Source organism: Myotis nattereri (assembly GCF_964212035.1).
Source record: "Myotis nattereri genome assembly, chromosome: 8".
NCBI lineage: Eukaryota > Metazoa > Chordata > Mammalia > Chiroptera > Vespertilionidae > Myotis > Myotis nattereri.
In genome coordinates this window covers 7,532,047-7,551,359 of record NC_138083.1, presented here as the reverse complement: position 1 = coordinate 7,551,359, position 19,313 = coordinate 7,532,047, and the positions used below count along the sequence as shown (strand labels likewise).

At 57.8% G+C, this 19,313-nt stretch overlaps 1 protein-coding gene across 1 annotated transcript in view; it reads right to left on the bottom strand.

Moving 5' to 3' along the window:
* Positions 1 to 270: 270 nt before the first annotated feature.
* Positions 271 to 19,313, bottom strand: part of BMP7 (bone morphogenetic protein 7) — a 76,719-nt gene continuing 57,676 nt past the window's right edge. The window contains exons 4-7 of the mRNA XM_081096926.1: positions 9,967 to 10,164; positions 7,100 to 7,176; positions 6,417 to 6,527; positions 271 to 2,195 (exon numbers count right to left, since the gene is read on the bottom strand). Coding sequence (XP_080953052.1) covers positions 2,046 to 2,195; positions 6,417 to 6,527; positions 7,100 to 7,176; positions 9,967 to 10,164 — 536 coding nt within the window. The 3' untranslated portion in view covers positions 271 to 2,045. The remainder of the gene's footprint in view (positions 2,196 to 6,416; positions 6,528 to 7,099; positions 7,177 to 9,966; positions 10,165 to 19,313) is intronic.

Below are 19,313 nucleotides of genomic sequence, written 5' to 3'. Positions count from 1 at the left end.
TGACAGCTGTGCTACATGTAACTCAGGGAAGGATCTTTGTAGTCGAGCCTACCAAGTTCACATTTGTTGTTGGGCTCCATCTCTCCTGCCCAGCGCCCCACACAGCTGCACCAAATATTGGGGAGTGCCCCTTCCTCCCCGGGCCTGGAGGATAAACAGTGTGTGAATGGCGGAGGCCAGGCAGAGAGCTCCTAGCAGACCAAGGGGACGCCAGTGACCAGAGTTGAGAGAAAAAAAACCAACACACACAGACATACACAGGCCCAGGAACCAGAACCGAAGGTCTCCTTTTATTGCAAAGTCAAAACGCTTTTTATTTTGCCTATTTACACAGAATTTTCGCTGAGGACTGCTCTACGCAACAGCTGAAGGTACATTGGTCCGACCGTTAATAAATAGTCTTAAATAAGAAAACAAGTAGGTTGGAGGGAAGCAAGCTCATCGTCCCAAACAAGCGGCTGGAAGAGGGTCTGAAAGGAGCTTCTGATGGACATAAATAATTTGTTCTGTAACAACTATTTACACGTTTCAATGTACAAACGATGCGAACCAGAGGTGAGAAAACTTGCACCAAGAGGGGGTCACACAAAACCCCCCATATCTGCCAACAGATGAAATAAATGTAACAGGAACAGCGACTCTTCCCTGTGGACCAGCCAGAGTGAAGGCTGCAGCCCAAGCTACTGAAGAAGAAAAAGCAAAAGAAAGTGAAAAACAAAAGTTTTCCCCAAGTTTCCAGAAACAAACTTAATCACGACAGAGGAACAGTCCCACCAGAGCCTGTCCCAGGGCCTTCTGGGTAACGCTGGTCTTTGTGCACAGAGAGCCTGTGCTCCCCAGCCCTGGGCTGCAGCGGGAGGCGGTGCACACTGTTTAGGGGGCCCCCCTGGCCAAGGCGAGAAAGGCTCTCACCAGGAGCCATCCCAATCAGGACACTCGGTGAGGACGTCACTCTCCGAGGCTCTAGGTCCTTCCCCTGGAGATCTGGCCCTGCTCACCCTACGCCCAGCAGAGCTTCCGCTGGGCTTCCAGGAGCCCTCAGCAGGGGTCTGCCCATGAGAAGAGGGGCCCATGGCCCAGACTGAACCCGGGCTTCAAAAGCGGCGGTCATTGCACGACAGACAAGCCTACTTGGGGGATGGGGAGTAGCCTTATGGAGGGCTAGGCTTCCTGGGGGCTTCTTTAAACAGGGCCACGCTGGCCAGCGTTCAGGGTCAAGCCGCCGGCTCTGTGCTCACGCTGCCGTCCTCCACGCTGCGCCACACGGATGTCCCAGCCGGGGAACTGGACGAGCACTTGCGAACATCTGGCAGGGCCATCGCAGGGCCACCACACGCCCAGCTGAATGACGACACGCATTTTTCCTTCGAGATCAGCACGCCCTTTCCTCTGAGCAGAATTTGCGCTTCCCCCTCCCAGCCAAATCTTGGGTTTGGGCAAGTCTACGTAAGGCTGGGTCTCTGGAAACCTCAGATGAAATCCAAGCGGAATGGAGAGGGGCCTCCCCGCCCTCCGCCAGCCACAGCCTCTGTTTATGAAATCAGGGGAAACCAAGAAATGCGGACAGAGTGTTTAGGAAAATATATCTGTAACATCCTAACCATTTTCATTCATTCGTTTTATTGGGACATGTATTACAGGCACTTCCGCGTCATTCCTTCAGCACAGACACGACACGCCCACCCTTCCCTGCGCCCCTTCCTCCCACCCTGGGTCCTGGGTGAGGGGCGCTCCTAACTGCCCCGGGAACGAGTCAGTGCAGGGCCGTGGCCGGGCAGTTTTTCTTTATAGAATTTTTTTCCTGTTAGGTTTTACTTGCAGCAGCTTATAGGATCTTGTCCATAGGATGACAACGAAAAACTGATCAAAAGCCATTTGCCTCTCAAATCCTTAACGCTCCTACGCCATTAACGTTGGGGAGGGGGACGGGAAGGCCTCGCACAAGGCGGCCGGCCCCCTGGCTCCTTGTCACGGTGGGCCGGGGACCTGGTGGTGAGTCGCAGGATCCAGAAAAGGTGGCCCCAGAGGGCCTGCCTTCCAGGAGGCTAGTGGCAGCCACAGGCCCGGACAACCATGTTCCTATATTTCTTCAGGATGACGTTGGAGCTGTCGTCGAAGTAGAGCACCGAGATGGCGTTCAGCTGGGTGGGGGCGCAGCAGGGCTTGGGCACTGTGTCCGGGTTGATGAAGTGGACCTGCAACGCACAGCGAGACGTGGGCCGTGGTGAGAAGGGGCCGGGCCCTGCTCTCTGGCCTCCTATGTGTGTCAGGGGCACGCGCCGCCTGGGCAAAATGACTCACTGAGCATGCCCGGTTCTGAGCACATTCTGCGTCACTAACTTGGTTCTGTAATCATCCCGGCTTCACAGATGAGGGACCCACGTGCCCGAACAGAGGCTTGCGCAGCACACGAGGGAAGTCAGTGGCCAGGTCGGACACGTGGGGCCAGATCGCCCTCTCTTGCAGGGCTATCCTGTGCACTGTGGGCCTTTAGCAGCACCCCTGGGCTCGAAGGTCAGCGGCACCCACATGTCGCTAGACATTAAATATCCCTGGGGGGCAAAACCGCCCCAAGTTGAGAACCACTGAGCTGGACCAGGCTCAGCCCACAGGCCAAATCCTGCCCAGCCGACTGGTTTTGTGACTAAAGTTTTATTGGCACCCATCCCCGCCCATTCATTTATGTAGCCCCACTCTCAGATGAGGGCAGAGTGGAGCAATGGCAACTATGACTCTCAAAGTAAAAAACATTTACCATCTGGCACTTTTCAGGAAAAGGTTGCTGACCTCTGAGCTAGATCTGTCCTATTCAAGAGTCACACCTGTCATTTTAAAAGTTCTCGCAGCCACATTTAAAAAGACGGGAAAGAGCCGAAACCGGTTTGGCTCAGTGGATAGAGCCTTGGCCTGCGGACTGAAGGGTCCCGGGTTTGATTCCGGTCAAGGGCATGTACCTGGGTTGTGGGTACTTCCCCAGTGGGGGATGTGCAGGAGGCAGCTGATCGATGTTTCTCTCTCATCGATGTTTCTAACTCTCTATCTCTCTCCCTTCCTCTCTGTAAAAAATCAATAAAATATATAAAAAAAAATAAATAAAAAATAAATAAAAAGACGGGAAAGAAACAGGTAAAGTTAATTTAAATGACATATTTAATTTAACCTGGTATTTCAAAAATATTATTACTTCAAGATATACTTAACATTAAAAAGTCACTAATGAGATGTTTTACTTTTTTTTGTACCAAGTCTTCAAAACCCCCTGCCCTAACCGGTTTGGCTCAGCGGATAGAGCGTCGGCCTGTGGACTCAAGGGTCTCAGGTTCGATTCCGGTCAAGAGCATGTACCTTGGTTGCGGGCACATACCCAGTGGGGCGTGTGCAGGAGGCAGCTGATCGGTGTTTCTCTCTCATCGATGTTTCCAACTCTCTATCCCTCTCCCTTCCTCTCTGTAAAAAATCAATAAAATATATTAAAAAAAAAAAAGAAAAAGAAAAAAAAAAAAACCCTGACTGGGCGCATGTCAAGTGCTCAAGAGCTGCATGTAAAATAGGACTGCACTGCGTGGTGCAGGGCTAGGCCACACTGGACTATTTTGCTTCTTGAGCAATAAAAGTAAGAGGCAAGGAATTTGGGCAAACACTTGGGTGGACGGACATCAACAAGAAAGCAGGCCATCCAGAAGGTGGGACTGACGAGGCCGGCCAGTCACTCAGGCTTACGGCCCCTCGCACTCAGGGCTTCTGTGTCCTTACACAGGACAAGGTCAGGGGGTAAACAAACTCAAACGCCTACATTTCCACAGGAGTGTCACTGATGAGTGAATGAGGCCAGGAGTGAGACAATACGGAGTAGTGAGGACTGGGGAAAACTGAACACCTCTCTTCTCAGGCCACAAACTGACTGCAGCAACCAAAGCAGCGCAGTCAGATATGCCAACAGTCGGGACAGGCTGGAGATTCGGTTCTGTTTGTTTTTAGGGGAAATTCCAGGTTTCCGACACACCACGAGTGCCCAGTGCCAGCACTGTGGATGACTGCTCACAGCCTTAAAATCTGAACCTTCCCCCATCTTTTCCACCCGGGAATCACTTTAAAGCAAATCCCCGATGTCAGCTCGCTCCCTCTGTTTCTCCCTAGGGTTCCTGGATGACAAGGATTCGCCCCCTTTGAAAACATGACCCTCATTTCAGAATAATCGGAGGGTCCATCTGAGCCTGAGGTCTCTGATGAAGCGAGGGCTGAGTGGGTGGTCACAGGCCATAAAGGCAGGGCCGGAGGGGAGCGGTGTGGCCCCTGCCAGCCTGGGACACTCCCATCACCTCTGGGTCCTCGGAGCAGGACCTCTGGGAACGGGGGAGCAGGTCCAGGCCACAGAGTAGGCTGGGGGCCTGTTCATCTCCAGCGCAGGGACTTTCAATCCTAAACGGGAGCTGGATTTTGCTGTTGGGGGAGGGGTCCTGGGCAAGCAATGCTGGACAAAGAGGCTGTCCCCCTAAGGACAGAGCCTGGTCCCAGCGAAAGGGGTGGGACAAGGGAAGAGGGAGGCCAACACTAAACAAAAGAGGCACAAAGCCCCATAACAGACAGAGCTGTGGGAGAGGGATGGGCCTGGGTAGTGAGCTGCCTGTCATCAGGAGCATTCAAGCCAGGGAGGGGGAGCAGTTGTCAGGAAAGGCCCAGACAATGTTCAGGGCAGGGAGCTAGACAACCAAGGTCCTTGAGCCCCTGATTCCAAGCTAACGAACAGTCCCTAACTCATTGCGATTGCTGTTGGTTTGGTAGCAAAAGTAACGTGTAATCTGTGTCATCGGTGCTGGGCGCCTTGTTAAGAATCTCATTATCACTGCATCCTCCATGACCCCATGGAAGGTCAGCCTGAAAGCAGCCTTGGCTCCCCAGCCCATCTCATTATCCTAATCTCCTGGTGGGCCATCTTCCTGCCACGTCCGCCCTCTGGCCTTTGCTCATTTGCTTCCTGGTTGTTCCCCCCCCTGGAGAACGAGGCCCTGCTGGCCCCGCGGGGTCCCCAGCTCCCCCTGCAGGGGCCACAGATAGTAGACCCTCAACAATAGTAAATTCCCTGAGTGACTGCGAAGTTCAAGGCCAGGAGGTGGATGTGAGCTGTGGGAGGGGACAAACTCTCAGCCATGACCCAGGGGAAGAGGCACTGTGGGGGGACCAGGCACTGTGGGGGGACTGGGCACTGTGGGGAAGACCGGGCACTGTGGGGGGACTGGGCATTGTGGGGGGGACCGGGCACTGTGGGGGGACCGGGCACTGTGGGGGGGATCGGGCACTGTGGGAGGACAGGGCACTATGGGGGGACCGGGCACTGTGGGGGGACCGGGAATTGTGGGGGGGATCGGGCACTGTGGGAGGACCGGGCACTGTGGGGGGACCGGGCATTGTGGGGGGACCGGGCACTGTGGGGGGACCGGGCACTGTGGGGGGACCGGGCACTGTGGGGGGGATCGGGCACTGTGGGGGGACCGGGCACTGTGGGGGGACCGGGCATTGTGGGGGGGATCGGGCACTGTGGTAGGACTGGGCACTGTGGGGGGACCGGGCACTGTGGGAGGACCGGGCACTATGGGGGGGACCGGGCACTATGGGGGGACCGGGCACTGTGGGAGGACCGGGCACTATGGGGGGGACCGGGCACTATGGGGGGACCGGGCACTGTGGGGGGACCGGGCACTATGGGGGGACCGGGCACTGTGGGGGGGACCAGGCACTGTGGGGGACCGGGCACTGTGGGGTACCGGGCACTATGGGGGGACCGGGCACTATGGGGGGGACCGGGCACTATGGGGGGGACCGGGCACTGTGGGGGGACCAGGCACTATGGGGGGGACCGGGCACTATGGGGGGGACCGGGCACTGTGGGGGGACCGGGCACTATGGGGGGGACCGGGCACTGTGGGGGGACCGGGCACTATGGGGGGGACCGGGCACTGTGGGGGGACCGGGCACTATGGGGGGACCGGGCACTGTGGGAGGACCGGGCACTATGGGGGGGACCGGGCACTGTGGGGGACCGGGCACTATGGGGGGACCGGGCACTATTGGGGGGACTAGGGACTGTGGAGCACCAGGACAGCAGCCCCCAGACAGAGGTGGGGCCACAGCCACCTCTCCACCAGGCACAGGGACTGTTGCCCACTGTACCTTTAGGAACTCACAAAACTGTTCTAATTTCTTTTGAAATTAGGAGAAGTAAGTCAACGTGAGGGTCAAAGATTAAACATATCTTTATGTCAACACAGAATTCTTAACCTTGTTTTACAGGGAACGGGGCCCTTGAAAGTCATGGTGTGGCCTTGGGCAGAGACCTGCTCGCGCCCCAGCCTAGCGCAGCCCAGGAGGACCTGGCGCCCCGCTGCCCCCGCCCACCCGCTGGGGTGCAGGCCACTCACCAGGGTCTGCACGATGGCATGGTTGGTGGCGTTCATGTAGGAGTTCAGAGGGAAGGCGCACTCCCCCTCGCAGTAGTAGGCGGCGTAGCCCTCGGGCGCGATGATCCAGTCCTGCGGGGAGAGGAGAGCGTGGGGCCACGAGGGCCGTGTCCAGGGCCCGTGGAAACGTGGGCAGGTCAAAACCCTCCCCCTGTGGGCCAGACTGCGGGGCTCCCAAGTCAAAGACACCCTGAGCAGCTGTGACTCATCCCCTGCCCTTCACCTCCCTCCATCCGCCTGGCTCCGGGGGGTGGGGGGGTGGGGGGGTGGGGCAGCCATGTTCCTATAGCACAACCCCACCCCTGGCAGAGCTCGCTGGGTCAGGGACAGGTGCTGGACCCGGGCGGGGCCCATCGGTCTCTGCCTGGGAATGTGAGTCTCGGGAGGGGAGGGAGGGCAGCTGGGTCTGGCACCCTGAGCAGCCAGCACAGGAGGAAATGGGCAGAATGGGGGGGGGGGGGTCCAGCGTCCAAAGTGCTAGGGCTGCCGTTCCAGCTTGAGTCATAGCCACGTTTCCACTCTTGGGTTTCCTGAGGCCCCCCATACCCTCCCCTAAATCCTCTGCCCTGGTTGGACACTTGAAACCAGGGCCTTACTCGATGCAGAAGAGAAACACGATCGGGGAGCCCGGGGCCACCCCTTACCTGCCAGCCCAGGTCGCGGAAGCTGACGTACAGCTCGTGCTTCTTGCAGGCCTGCCTCTGGTCGGTGCTGCTGTTCTCTGCGGGCGAGCAGAACGCGGGGGGAACGGCAGCGCACGCGTTAGGCGGGTGTGGCGCTGGAGGGGGGCTTTTCTGACATAAACGCAGCTGGAGGACCCATGGCCTGCAAACTCACTCCCACCCCCGGCCAACAGTCCCGCACGGAGGTGCCAAGCTCTCCTGCTCTCACAGTCCAAGCTCACAGCACCCTCTGGATCCTTCCGACAACTCTGGTGTCTTGTATACCCAGGTGGGGTTTAGATGCTCACATCTGCCCGGGTTCCATAAAGGAGTCAAAGCCCATCCATGCCCGACAGGAGGCTGCTGCAGGAGGCTGCCCGAGGGCCCTGCTTCCACCAGCCTCGCCACGGAGGCCAGCCAGAGGGTAAAGACAGGGCCTGGGACAAAGCCCCCATCACCACCCCCACCAGGAAGAAACAAGAGGCAGGAAGTCAAACCACACTGATCTTCCAGCAAAAGCCTCTGAGGTTTCTCTGAGGATGGAATGATGCACTGGGGCTTTCCAGGAGTGCGTGAGCTTTGCAGGCATGTGGGTACGGATTCAGGACTGGTAAACACATCGAGATCCGTCTCTCTGTCTGATCCACACTCTCTCGCTCACACACGTGCACACACAGCTGCCTGTCCACACTAGCTCCATGAGCTGCTCGTGGCCTTGGTCTGTCGGGCCTTGGGTTTCAACATGAAGCCAAATATCACTGCTTTGCTTTAAGACGGGGTTGGAAAGTGGCACCCAGGCTGCTACTTGTCCTTCCTCTGCTCACGGCAGACATGGCTCATCAGTCGTGGCACTTTCTTCTCCTGGAGCCCTCCTATGGCTTCACACCCAAGCAGCTGGCAATGTTGGTGCAGAAAGGGAAGAAAAGGGACGCTCAAGAAGTAGGCCCCAGCCCCCCTGCCCTTCCAGTCCTGCCCCTCCCACCCCAACAGCCAGCAGGAGCAGGAGGCAGGCTGCTTCTTCCACCGCCAGGAGCCCCCGCCTGAGCAGCTAACGAGTTAGAACTGGTGCTGGGGCTCAGCTCCCACCCCCGCGGGTCAGCTGCCGAAAGGGGCTAATTACCAGGGAGCTGGGTCCAAACGTGGGTGGGGAGAAGGGTGTGGAGGGAAGGGAGCGACCCCAGTCTCTCATCCCCAAACCATAGCCTGTGAAGAGCAGCGCAAGGCCTGGGGGCGGGCTAGCCTGCAGGAAAGAGCTTCCGGCCGGCCGGCAGGGCAGCAGGCAGCACGCTGGAGCACGTCTCCTTCCAGCGCACAGGGGGCTGCCTGCCGGGAGAGGCCAACTTGCGTGGCCCTGCAGGAGGACTCCCAGCAGGCACAAGAGGCGAAGCACCCCAGGACATGTGCACACACACTCACACACTCGCACACCCACACACAGATTCTGGTTTACTAAGCCTGCGGTGGGGCCCAGGTCTCAGTATTTCTTTTCTTATCAAACTTCCAGGCAGAGTTTAGCTGAACTTCCGACAGGGCCAAGAAATCCACAGGAAGGAGACAGGTTCCAGGCAAGAAAGAATAGCTGCATGTGAGGTAGTGAGAGCCCCGTCCTGGGGGTTATGTAAGTAGAGACCTGACGGGGATGTGGTGGGGGAAACGGAGTATGGAGGACTTTGAGGTACCAGAGTCCCTGGGGCAGACCATGGTTGGCTTTCACCGTGGACCCCGAGCCCCCAAGAGCATGGCCTGGGGGTTTCCAACACAAATTCAGGGGGTCCGCTGGCTTTTAATGTGGGGGATCACAGACTCCTTTGAGAAGAGGATGGATGCACCTAGCAGAACACAAGCCCTGCAAAGCCCTGTGCACAAACTCGGGAGCCACCACACCCAGCACGGTCCATCTGGGCCTGTGGGCTCAGAAAGCCTGTGCCTAAAACCTTCGCCAGCCACAGCACCCGTACTGCCCTTCGCCCTCGAAAAGGAAACTGAACAGAAAGTCCAAAATCAGCTGGGTGAGGCAAAACCAGCTGTTGACGAGATAAGGCTGACTTGGGGATGTGGCTGCTTTGTGTATTCTGAACACCCATGTGCCCCTGTGCTTCCTGGGACCAACCCCAGGCCCAGGAGCAGGACCGCTGAGCTCAGCTAGGAGCTCCGTTCCGACAGGGCCGCCCACAGACACCAGAGGGGAGACCTGCACTTAACAAATACACAAATTCGTTAGGAGTTTCAAATATTTTTCACTTTAAGAAATAGCCCTAACCGGTTTGGCTCAGTGAATAGAGCGTTGGCCTGCGGACTGAAGGGTCCCAGGTTCAATTCCGGTCACGGGCATGTACCTTGGTTGCAGGCACATCCCCAGTAGGGGGTGTGCAGGAGGCGGCTGATCAATGTTTCTCTCTCATGGATGTTTCTAGCTCTCTATCCCTCTCCTTCCTCTCTGTAAAAAAGAATCAATAAAATATATATTTTTTTAAAAAGAAATAAAATTAAAGATGCAGCAAAGTCCTCCACTGTTCATCCTCCCGGCTCCCCGGGCAGCAGCCTCCCTGGGAAGAGGGTGTGGCATCTCCCCACAGGTTTCAGAGCTTCCCTTCACGCACTGTTACCACTGTTTTGTCTGTTTGGGAACGTGCACGGCTGGCCTCTTGTTATACTCGAGTCTGGCACTTGCATTTGAGTGCCACCGTGAGGTGGACAGCCAAGGGGTGAGCTGTCAGGAGGGCTGGGGGCTGTTTCCTGCAGCACTGGCTCCACAACCACCGGTGGAACACGTGGCTCCCGAGTGGCTCCTCGCTGGGCCCCGTGTGTGGGTCCCGGGGTCTGTGCGGGCCCTCCCGCCCCCGGCGTACCTGCGACGTTGGCCATCCGCAGGGCCTCCTGGTTCTTGGGCGTCTTGGAGCGGTTCTGGCCGCGCTGCCGGCTCCCCGTGGAGCGGGCGCTGCGAAGGTGGACCTCGGTGGCCTTGAAGAAGGCCACCATGAAGGGCTGCTTGTTCTGGGGCCCGTGCCGCCCGATCAGGCCCGCCAACTTGGGGTTGATGCTCTGCCCTAGATCGGAAGCAGCCAAACGCATAGGAGACGGTTACAGGAGAGGTGGTTGGGGGGCTGCATGCATGCCTCACAGTTCACTCACGCATTTGCATCGTCCACCGGCCTCTGTTATTCAGCGCTGGCTCTGTGCCAGGCTGTGTTGGGAGCGGAGAGCACAGGGAGGAACCACGCCGAGAAAACTGTCCCCTGGGCAGGCAACCTGGTGGGGCAGGTGGGCAGGTATCCCAGGGTAAAAGCTGAAGCGGGAGGGGGCACAGCCGGGCGAGAGGAAGCTCCACTCACATTTCCTTGGGCACAGCAGGTTACGTGATCCATCTAATCTCAAGAGGTGGGGCAATCCTGCTCAGGGCCAGGGAAGGTGGGGATGGTTGCAAGCCGCCCTCATGTCTACCACCCTGTGCACGGAGGGGCCATCTGAGCACAGACCGGGTAGCAGGGAGGAGGAGAGCCATGAGGATATTTGGGGAGAGGACATTCCAGGCAGAGGGCACTGCCAAGGCAAATGCCCGGAGGCGGGAGCCAGGTGGATGTGTTCAGGAGACTGGCCGCCGGGCTGGAGCAGAGCCTGGGGGTGAGGGGGCAGTCAGGAGGAAAGTGGTGGGGACCGTAAGGCACCAGCGAGCACTCTGCCTTACTCTGTTTACTGTGTTGAATAGTGTCCCCCCAAGTTCATGTCCCAGAACCTCAGGAGGTGACCTTTGGAAATAGCGTCTGTGCCTATGAAATCGGTTAAGATAAGGTCATACTGGATTAGGAAGGGCTCTAAGCCGATGACTGGTGTCCTGAGAAGGCCACGTGGAGGCACACACACACACACACACACACACACACGATGGCCTAAGGACACTGAGCAGCGCCGGAGCCACCAGGAGCGGGGGGCACGGTAGGACCCTTCCCTGGGCCTGGGGAGGGAGCACAGCCCTGGGCACCTTGACTTTGGACTTTGAGCTCCGGCTGGAGAGACTAAAGTCCTGTTGTCCTAAGCCCCCAGTTTGTGGTGTTTTGTTACTGAAGCCCCAGGAGCCTCATGATCTGCATGAAGCGGAAACCACAGGGATGGACAGCTGAGCAGTGGACAACTTGAGTTGTTTGCAAAAGACGGCCCGGGCTGCCCCTGGAGATTGCACTGTGGGGCCGAGGACAGAAGCCAGAGACCAGGGGGAGGTGGGCCGGGGCAGGTCTTCAGGAGTGCATTTTTAAATCCACTTTTAGAATTTATTTTATTTGTAATGTCTTGTTTAGAAATAATTACTGACTCACAGGAAGTTGCACAAAAAAAAAAAAAAAAGACTTCAGGGAAACCCCATGTACCTTTCACCCAGTTCACCAAAGGGTCACGTCACTAGAATAAAACGCCTCGACCGGGAACGGCCCAGCCTGGTCTGCCCGGAGAGGGAAACCGAGGGAAGTGCTGAGGGAGCGGATATAAAAGGTCAGAAGACACGGGCCTTCCTCGCTCTGGGCCTGAGCACCTGGGAGAAGGGAGGGGCCATTTACTGAGGGGGGGAAAACAAGGTGGGGCAGGGGAGACAGAGAACAGGGAGGGTGGAAGGTGGCGGCAGAACATCACAGCTTGGGTTTGGCTCCTGATCTGGGGGAGACACAGACTGGGGACCAAGACCCGCCCCGGCCTAGTGCCAGCCTCCCTGAGTTCAAGCCCCGGCCCTGGCACTCCACACAGCCGCTCCTCAGAGCAGAGCTCTGCACCTCGAAGGCGCCTGGTAAACGCTGACTCGGGGCTGCGGCCAGGCGGCGGGGAGACTGGACGAGCTCCCTGGGGAGAGCGTGTAGCTGGACACGCCATGTGCGGGCTGCGTCCAGGTGCCCATCTCCGCCACTGAGAGATCAGGGCCCGGGGCAGAGGCTGCGCGGGAGTGCCGGGAGGAAGAATCTGGGAGCACATGGACAGGAGGAAAGGCACCAGGAGGGTATGGGATCCCGGGGACCAGCGGGAGGAAGCGGATGGAGCAGTCGCCATGTCCTGTGCTCTGCCGGTGGGTGGGGGTGATGGGAAAACGGGCGCTCTCTCGGCTCTGGCAACCATGAAGCCACTGGCCAACATGTATATAGTGTCATGCCGGTGGTGATGGCGTTCCAAAGAAAGAAAACGCAAGAGGCGGACAAAGAGAGCCGAACCCAGAGACCGAACGCCCCATCGAGGACCCCGGCATGGAAGCGAGGGGCAAACCCTGACCAGCTCTGGCTGCGCAACCACAACAGACATGACACCGCGTTGGGTGCGGGGTCCGAGGCCAGAGCAACCCTTGCTCTGGGAATCCTGGCCCATCCGCATCTGGAATTAACTTCACCTGGAGCCCTCCAGACTGCGAAGGCAGGAAACCGCCTCCCAAGGACCAGGCCAGCACCAGGGGTTTGCTTTGGTTTTTTAACAACGAGGGCGTTTCAAAGACCAAGCTCCCCATCCGCCACTATTTCCCCCTAAATTAACCCCTTTAACGTTCACTCTCCTGCATTCTTTAGCGGGGTTTCTCGGAGTTCACCATCTATAATTGGAGCAGTTCTGTAAAAGGAGCCATTAAAGCCAAGCTCCTAGGATTTGCGTTCCCCCCTGGAAGGTTTTTAAGGGCAAAATAAAAATGCCTGGAAACACGACGTGGCCCCTACATTTCCCGCGATGGCGGACGGTGGGCTGGCCTCCTCCTGGGCCCTCAGGACAGCCAGGGCCAGGGAAATGGGCGATGGAGCAGAAAGAGGAGGGTCTCTGGGGGCTCTGCACCCGCACCTGCCGCGGACCGGCCTGCGTGGGCCATGCTGGCCTGTATGCTGGGCCCAGATATGGTCACCAAACGGGCCACTGGGGACACAGGGGCTTCTCCACCCGGCACGAGGGTTGGAGCTGAATGTGCCCTTTGGGGACTGCGTGGGTATTGTAGGGTGTATAGGAGCATCACCGGCTGCTCCCAAAACACATTCCAGTGCCCTTGGGAGGCAAAACGTCCCAGGTAGAGAGCCGGGGCCATGCATACACCCTCCCCGACCGTCATGCCGACAAGTCACTGCAGTCGAGCCTTTAGCTGCAAACCGGAGAGGCCCTGGGGGGCATTATCAGACAAGATAATTAAATTCAGGGGTGGCATGGAGTAGCGACCAGCCACCGATACAAGGCATGCATCTCTTTACAAGTATTCCTGCGTGGTGTCCGGGCCAGCGATGCTATGCGCCCTGGGGTCCCACTGGGAAGGAGACCCACGGAGGAAGGGCCCCACAGATCAGTCCTGAGGGGGAGGCCCAACGTGAGCCAGCGTGACTATAGTGGGAGGGAAGACGGAACATGAGGTTAGGTTCATCCGTAAAGTTCATTTTATGTCAATGCCCGCGGGAGGGGCAGGAGAGCATGTCAGGGGCGAAGACCTGTGGGTCGGCTGGGAAGGAGCTCATTTTCATTTCATGAAGTTACATACACAGGCTCCACTTCGCATGTGCAAGTGTTCGGTTCGAGTATTTGTATTTAAATGCCTGGGGCAAGTCAAACTGCATAGGGAGCCAAGCTGAATGAATCGGCAGAGAGACTGAGGTCGCTGAATAAATGAAAAAAAAGAAAAGAAAAAAAAAGACATACATTTTATTTTAGCATAGGTGTGTATCTTTAGGAAAGTTGAAAGAGGCTTATATTGTAACCAATGGTTAATAGATTAAAAACAACAAACAAACAAAAACTGCCCGGCTGGTGTGCCCAGTGGTTGAGCGTTGACCCATGACCCATGAACCAGGTGGTCAAGGTTTGATTCCTGGCCAGGGCGCATGCCTGTTGTTGTTGGGGACGTGCAGGAGGCAGCCCATCAATGATTCTCTCTCATCATTGATGTTTTTATCTCTCTCTCCCTCTTCCCTTTTCTCAGAAAATCATTAACATCTCTTTTTAAAACCCTGGAGATTTCTCCAAGAATAGAGTTGTCAGATTTTGCAAATAACAATACAGATGCCCTGCTAATTTTGAATCTCAGATAAGTGAATCACGCCTGCAATATGGGGGACATACTTATATGAAGCAGTTATCAGTTGTTTACCTGGCATTCGAGTTTAACGGGGCTTTTATCTGCCAAGAGGACGGAAAGGTTTACCAGCTGTATGACTAGAGCTGACCTCCTGCACGAGGAGGAAAGTGATGGAGAGCTGTCTGGCCCACTGACTGGCCGGTAAGAGGGCCCAGAGCAATGAATTAGCTGGTTTCTTCTTTGGTAGATGGTTTGCCTCTCTCTGGTGTTTTGCTTGGTGTGTGTGTGTGTGTGTGTGTGTGTGTGTGTTTTAAATTTTAGTTTTAACTTATAGTAGTATTGACCCTTTTTATACACAGGTCTGTCAGGGTTTTTTCTTTTAATGCTCACCCAAAGATATGTTTTTATTGATTATTTAGAGAGAGGAAGGAGAGAGAGGGAGAAACTTTGATTAGTTCCCTCTGACATGCACCCTGACCTGGAATTGAACCTTTTTTTACTCCAACCAACTAACCCACCCGGCCAGGGCCAGACGACACACCAACCCATGTATGGATCCCTGCAATCACCACTTCTATCGGGGTACAGAGTAGCCCAGCAGCCCCCAAAGTACTCCCTCCTGCTGCCTCTATCTCAGTGTGAGGAACCGGAGGTCGAGATCGCTCTGCTCCCCAGGGCATCTGTTTTCCGCAGCCTGGGGCAGGTGCTTCTGGCACTGCGGGGTGGAGGGGGGGGTGCTGCTCTCTGCCCTGCAGTGCACAGGACGGCACCACGACAGAGAAAGACGATCCAAAATGTCAGCAGTGCCGAGGCGGACAAACTGCCTGTCACGCCCTCCCCCCACTCCGGCCTGACCTGCTCTCTCCCCCTAGCTCTGCGTCTCCCAGGCTTTTCATGCACCTGGACTCCCGGTTTTTTGCGTTGGTTTCCTTCCGTCTGGGTGTCCTTGAGGTTCCCCCGCGAGGTTGCAGGTGTCGGCGCTCACGCCTTCGCTGCCGAGCGGATCCCCCCGCGTGGACGCTGAGGTTGCTGGTCCCTCCCGGGAGCGGGACAGCAGGGCGCTCCACGCATGTCGGGAGGAGCATCCAGCACAGGATTGCTCGTGGCCTACGTTTCCATTTCTGCGACGGAAGCAGAGTGACGTCTGTTGTGGGGTCCACGTCCCAGTCTGCACACTCAGGTGCCCATCTGCTCCGGGACCATCACACCTGCTGCCTGGAGAGCCAGGGGGGCTGTCTGCACAGGCTCTGCTCCCACTCGGAGCTGCGTGGAGAGGACCCAGCCTGGGAGCCCCAGTGAGGCAGAGGCCGTGGGTGCAGCCCCACGCGCTACTCAGCCCTTGGCCCTGGTCCTCCTCCACCCCAGGAGGTGGCCCATCAGCCCCTTCCCAGCCTCACTGGCAGCCCCGTCTAGGATGGCTGCTGCAGACTCCTTGGAAATGTCTTCCGCCCTAAACAGAAGAGAGCGCCCTTTATCCAGCCACCTGCTTCCTTCCTGCATGCTCAGGCGTGGAGGCAGCCGTCTTGCCAACTGTGATGTGATGAGACTCCGGCCCCAACGCCAGCACACGCAACATGCGAGATCAAGAAGAAAGTCTTCCCTGCCGTTGATGCTCTGGCCCAGGGTCCAGACACTGCAGCCCCGGGCCCATCGGCCCACCGGCTGTTCTCTGGACTGCAGCCGGTCTCACTGGACCGCAGCCGGGCATCCATCCACTCTTGTCTGTCTGCGTTCACACGGCATCGCAGGGCTGAGGATCCGCGACAGAAAAGGTCTGACCTGCCGAGCCCAGCACGCTGACTAGCTGGTACGGACAGTGTTTGCTGACCCCCTGCTCCACTTGCTTCCAGACTTGTCAAGAAAACCCGCATGTCCCCACAAGGGGAGCCACCCCACTGCCTATGCATCACCATGACAGTATTCCTGGTGGAGCTGCTTCCCTCCGTCACCGGTTCCCAACAGATAAGAAACAACCATTTGAGAGCATTTGCTCTGAGCCCGGCGCTGTGCTGAGCCCATCCCGTGGGCAGGACTCTTGATCCCGTATTTACAGATGAGTCAAGTGAGGTCACAGCACGAAGCCATCTACCCTGGATCCGCCACCAAGGAGGCAGAGACAGGGTCCACACCCTGGTCCAGCTGACCGGAGCCTGAGCACTTAATCTCAACCTGCCGCCGAGGCCAGCAGGTGTCTCGGGAAACACAGAGGAAGGATCAGCTGGGCCTGGATGGGCACCTGCGGGGCCTCCGGGGTAGGAAGGCTCTGAGGCACCGGAAGTAAGGCCTCCCAAGAGGTGAGCCAGGTGGGAGGGGGCGCAGGGACGCAGGCCTGTGAGCTGGGAACAGGGACCAGTGGCAAGAGCAGAATCAGCAGGCCTAACCCAGCAGGCTCCAGGCACAAATGGGGCCTCTCGGGAACGGAGGGGACACAACCGCCCACAGACAGGGCGGCATCTTGGTTTTCTTGTGGCATCTTGGTTTTCCAGGCCCAAGGCCATCAGCTGCCCTGAGGAGGCCCACAGCGTAAGAATGTTCCTCGTTAATGGTGCAAAACACATTAATTCCAGCCACTTCTCCTGATGGACCAAGGCCCTACTGACAAGCAAGTTCATCGTTAACACTTGTGACATCTGCTTGGCCTCGATTGCCCAATCCCGTCCCCACCACCGCTGCCCGCTCCGCCCAAACCCATCCCAGCCTCTGGGCCATCAGGCCTCGTCTTTCCTCTCTCGCTCCAGCTGCTGGACAAACAGGATGTGAGGCAATCTCCAGGGAACAGGCACCACGGAGGCAGCTGCGCTGGGGGCGGGTTGCTCGCCAACCTGGCTTTGCAGGGCTTATCCTCCGCGGCCGCTGCGGGCAAATGGCTCGCCTCCCAGGCCGTCCGCAGCCGCTGCGGCTTGAGCATCAAGCATATGCCCTCAGTCCCTTAAATGACTGGCAATCCCATCCGATGCCATCTGGGAGGATCAGAGAGAGGCACATGTGCCCCACGCCTGGAGCGAGGAGCCAAAGGCTCTTTGCACACGGACACCGGGACACCCACATAGCTGATGCCAGGAGGCAGGGGTGGGCAGGGCGGGACCAAAAGTGGCCTCCTGGCCCTGGAGCTCAGGGCGGGGCGGGCAGCAGCTGGAGGACCACCAGGAGGAAGTGTGAGTCCGGGCAACAAGGCTATCAGATCATCCTCCGGGATCAGAGAGGTAAGGCTAGCCCACACTGCCCTCCTGAGCCCCCAAGTTATTTCTTCTGTGGCTGAGGGAGGAGGGGAACCCCACAAACTAGGAGAGGATGCTGGAGTCCTCCTCTTGGCTGCCAATGACCAGATGCTTCCACATCTGTAAGGAGGAAGAGACCCAGCCCACGGCGGTCTTCATCTCCCGGTGGGTTTGGGACGGAAGGCAGCCGGGGAAGCCCAGTGTCCTGACCTGGCAAGCAGCCAGAAGCCCTCCTGCAGCGTCCTCAGACTCCGGGCTGGTCTTCACGGCCTGGGCCCCGACCTCCAGCAGACGGTGCCTTCACACTCGGCTTCTTCCTATCAGGACGCGAGCCACACGACAGCGCAAGGCTTGCTCTGTCCCCCGCAGCCCGTGCCGGTCACAGTCCCTGACACAGCCTCCTTCCTGTGCAGGCGAGGAGCTGCTGACTGCAGGAGGCTGGTGTGCACGGGCAGGTGCTGGGCAGGGAAGCTCAGCAGGGATGCGGGGCCCAGGGCCAGTGTGTCCTTCAGGCGCAGTGCCCGGGCCCACGGCACTTTTAGGGGCCCTGAAAATGTTTTAATGTCTCTTAAAAATCAGAAGACAAAACATGAGCCGTTTAGGGTCAGAGAGAATGTTTTCGTTTTTAATCCAGCCAGGATTGTGTTTGTCTTTATACCAACATGGTCATAAAACATGATTTTTAATATTTTTTGTGGAAGGGGGAGCCCACGAAAGTCAGGTGCAGCCCCGGCCACCTCTGTGTCGTGGGCGCCTTCAGTCTGTCCTACAGGGAGCCCACTGTCGCCTGGGCTCTCTTTCCAACTCCCTTCTCCCAGGAGAGGGGAGGTGCCGAGAACAGCCGGGCGGAGGCCAGGATGCTGCAGGGTCCTGGGTTCTGTCTGCTCAGCCCAGCGTGTGCCCAGCGAGGGCACACTGACCACACAGGCCCCCTAGTCCGGTCCCCGGTGACTACATTCCTCAGAAGGCTCTTCAGCAAAGAGCGAGTCAGATGCCACGGTGACATACAGGCGTACCTAGAGCTGAGTGACTTTGGTCAAGCTGCTCGGCCTTCTTGGCCTTGGTTTCTCCTCTGTCAGATGCCGGCAATAACGTGGGCAGGGTCACTGTGAGAATTAAACATACCACCACCAACAGTAGTATCTAGGTCGAGGAGGGCAATGGGGGAAAAGGGGACACCTACCATCATTTCAACAATAAAGACAAATTTAAAAAATAATAATACCTAACACGAGCACAGACAGGGTGCCAGGCCCAGGGCTCAGCACGCAGCATGAATTCACTCTTGTCTTCCTCCCAACCGTTAGGAAGCCCCTGGAACCGATGGAGGAACCAGGCGCCGAGAGGCTGTGCCGCCGCTGGTCCTGCGAGGAGCGGGGCCTGGGGCCTGGCCTGCGTTGAGGGCTCGGCTGCCCCAGCCCCGCCTGAACGTCCTCTTCGCAGGGCCCAGCTGCCCACCCCAGTGGGGCCACATGTGTCAGAGCCCCTCCACTCAGCGTGCCCCTCCTCCTCTCCTCTCCCACCCACCCGTTTGGGGGGCGCAGCCTGTGTGCTGGGAATGGGCATTACCCTCTCCCCCCTCCCCATCCCCCCATAAAAGGGGAAGACAAGCAGACACAGCCTCCTTCCTGCAGGGTCCCATCCTGGAGGTGAGCGGACGCTCCGAGTTGGCTCTCCATGAGCCACAGGTGCCCGGGAGTTTGTGGGCTTCTTCCCCCCCCACACGTGTCTCCCCCCACCCCCACGCCCACTGCCAGAGCGGGGCCCAGCTGCACCGTTCCTAGGGGTGACTAACAAGACGGCCATGGCTGGAGGAAGAGGGAACAGGCACAGGCTGCCTGGGTGGTCCGAGGCCGCATGTGGTGGCCATGGGCTCACCTCGTGCCAAACATGAGGCTTCTGAGAAAAGGTTTGTGATGTTGGGCCTCCTTAGGATGGAAACAAGCTCGCCCGCCTCATGGTCACTAACATG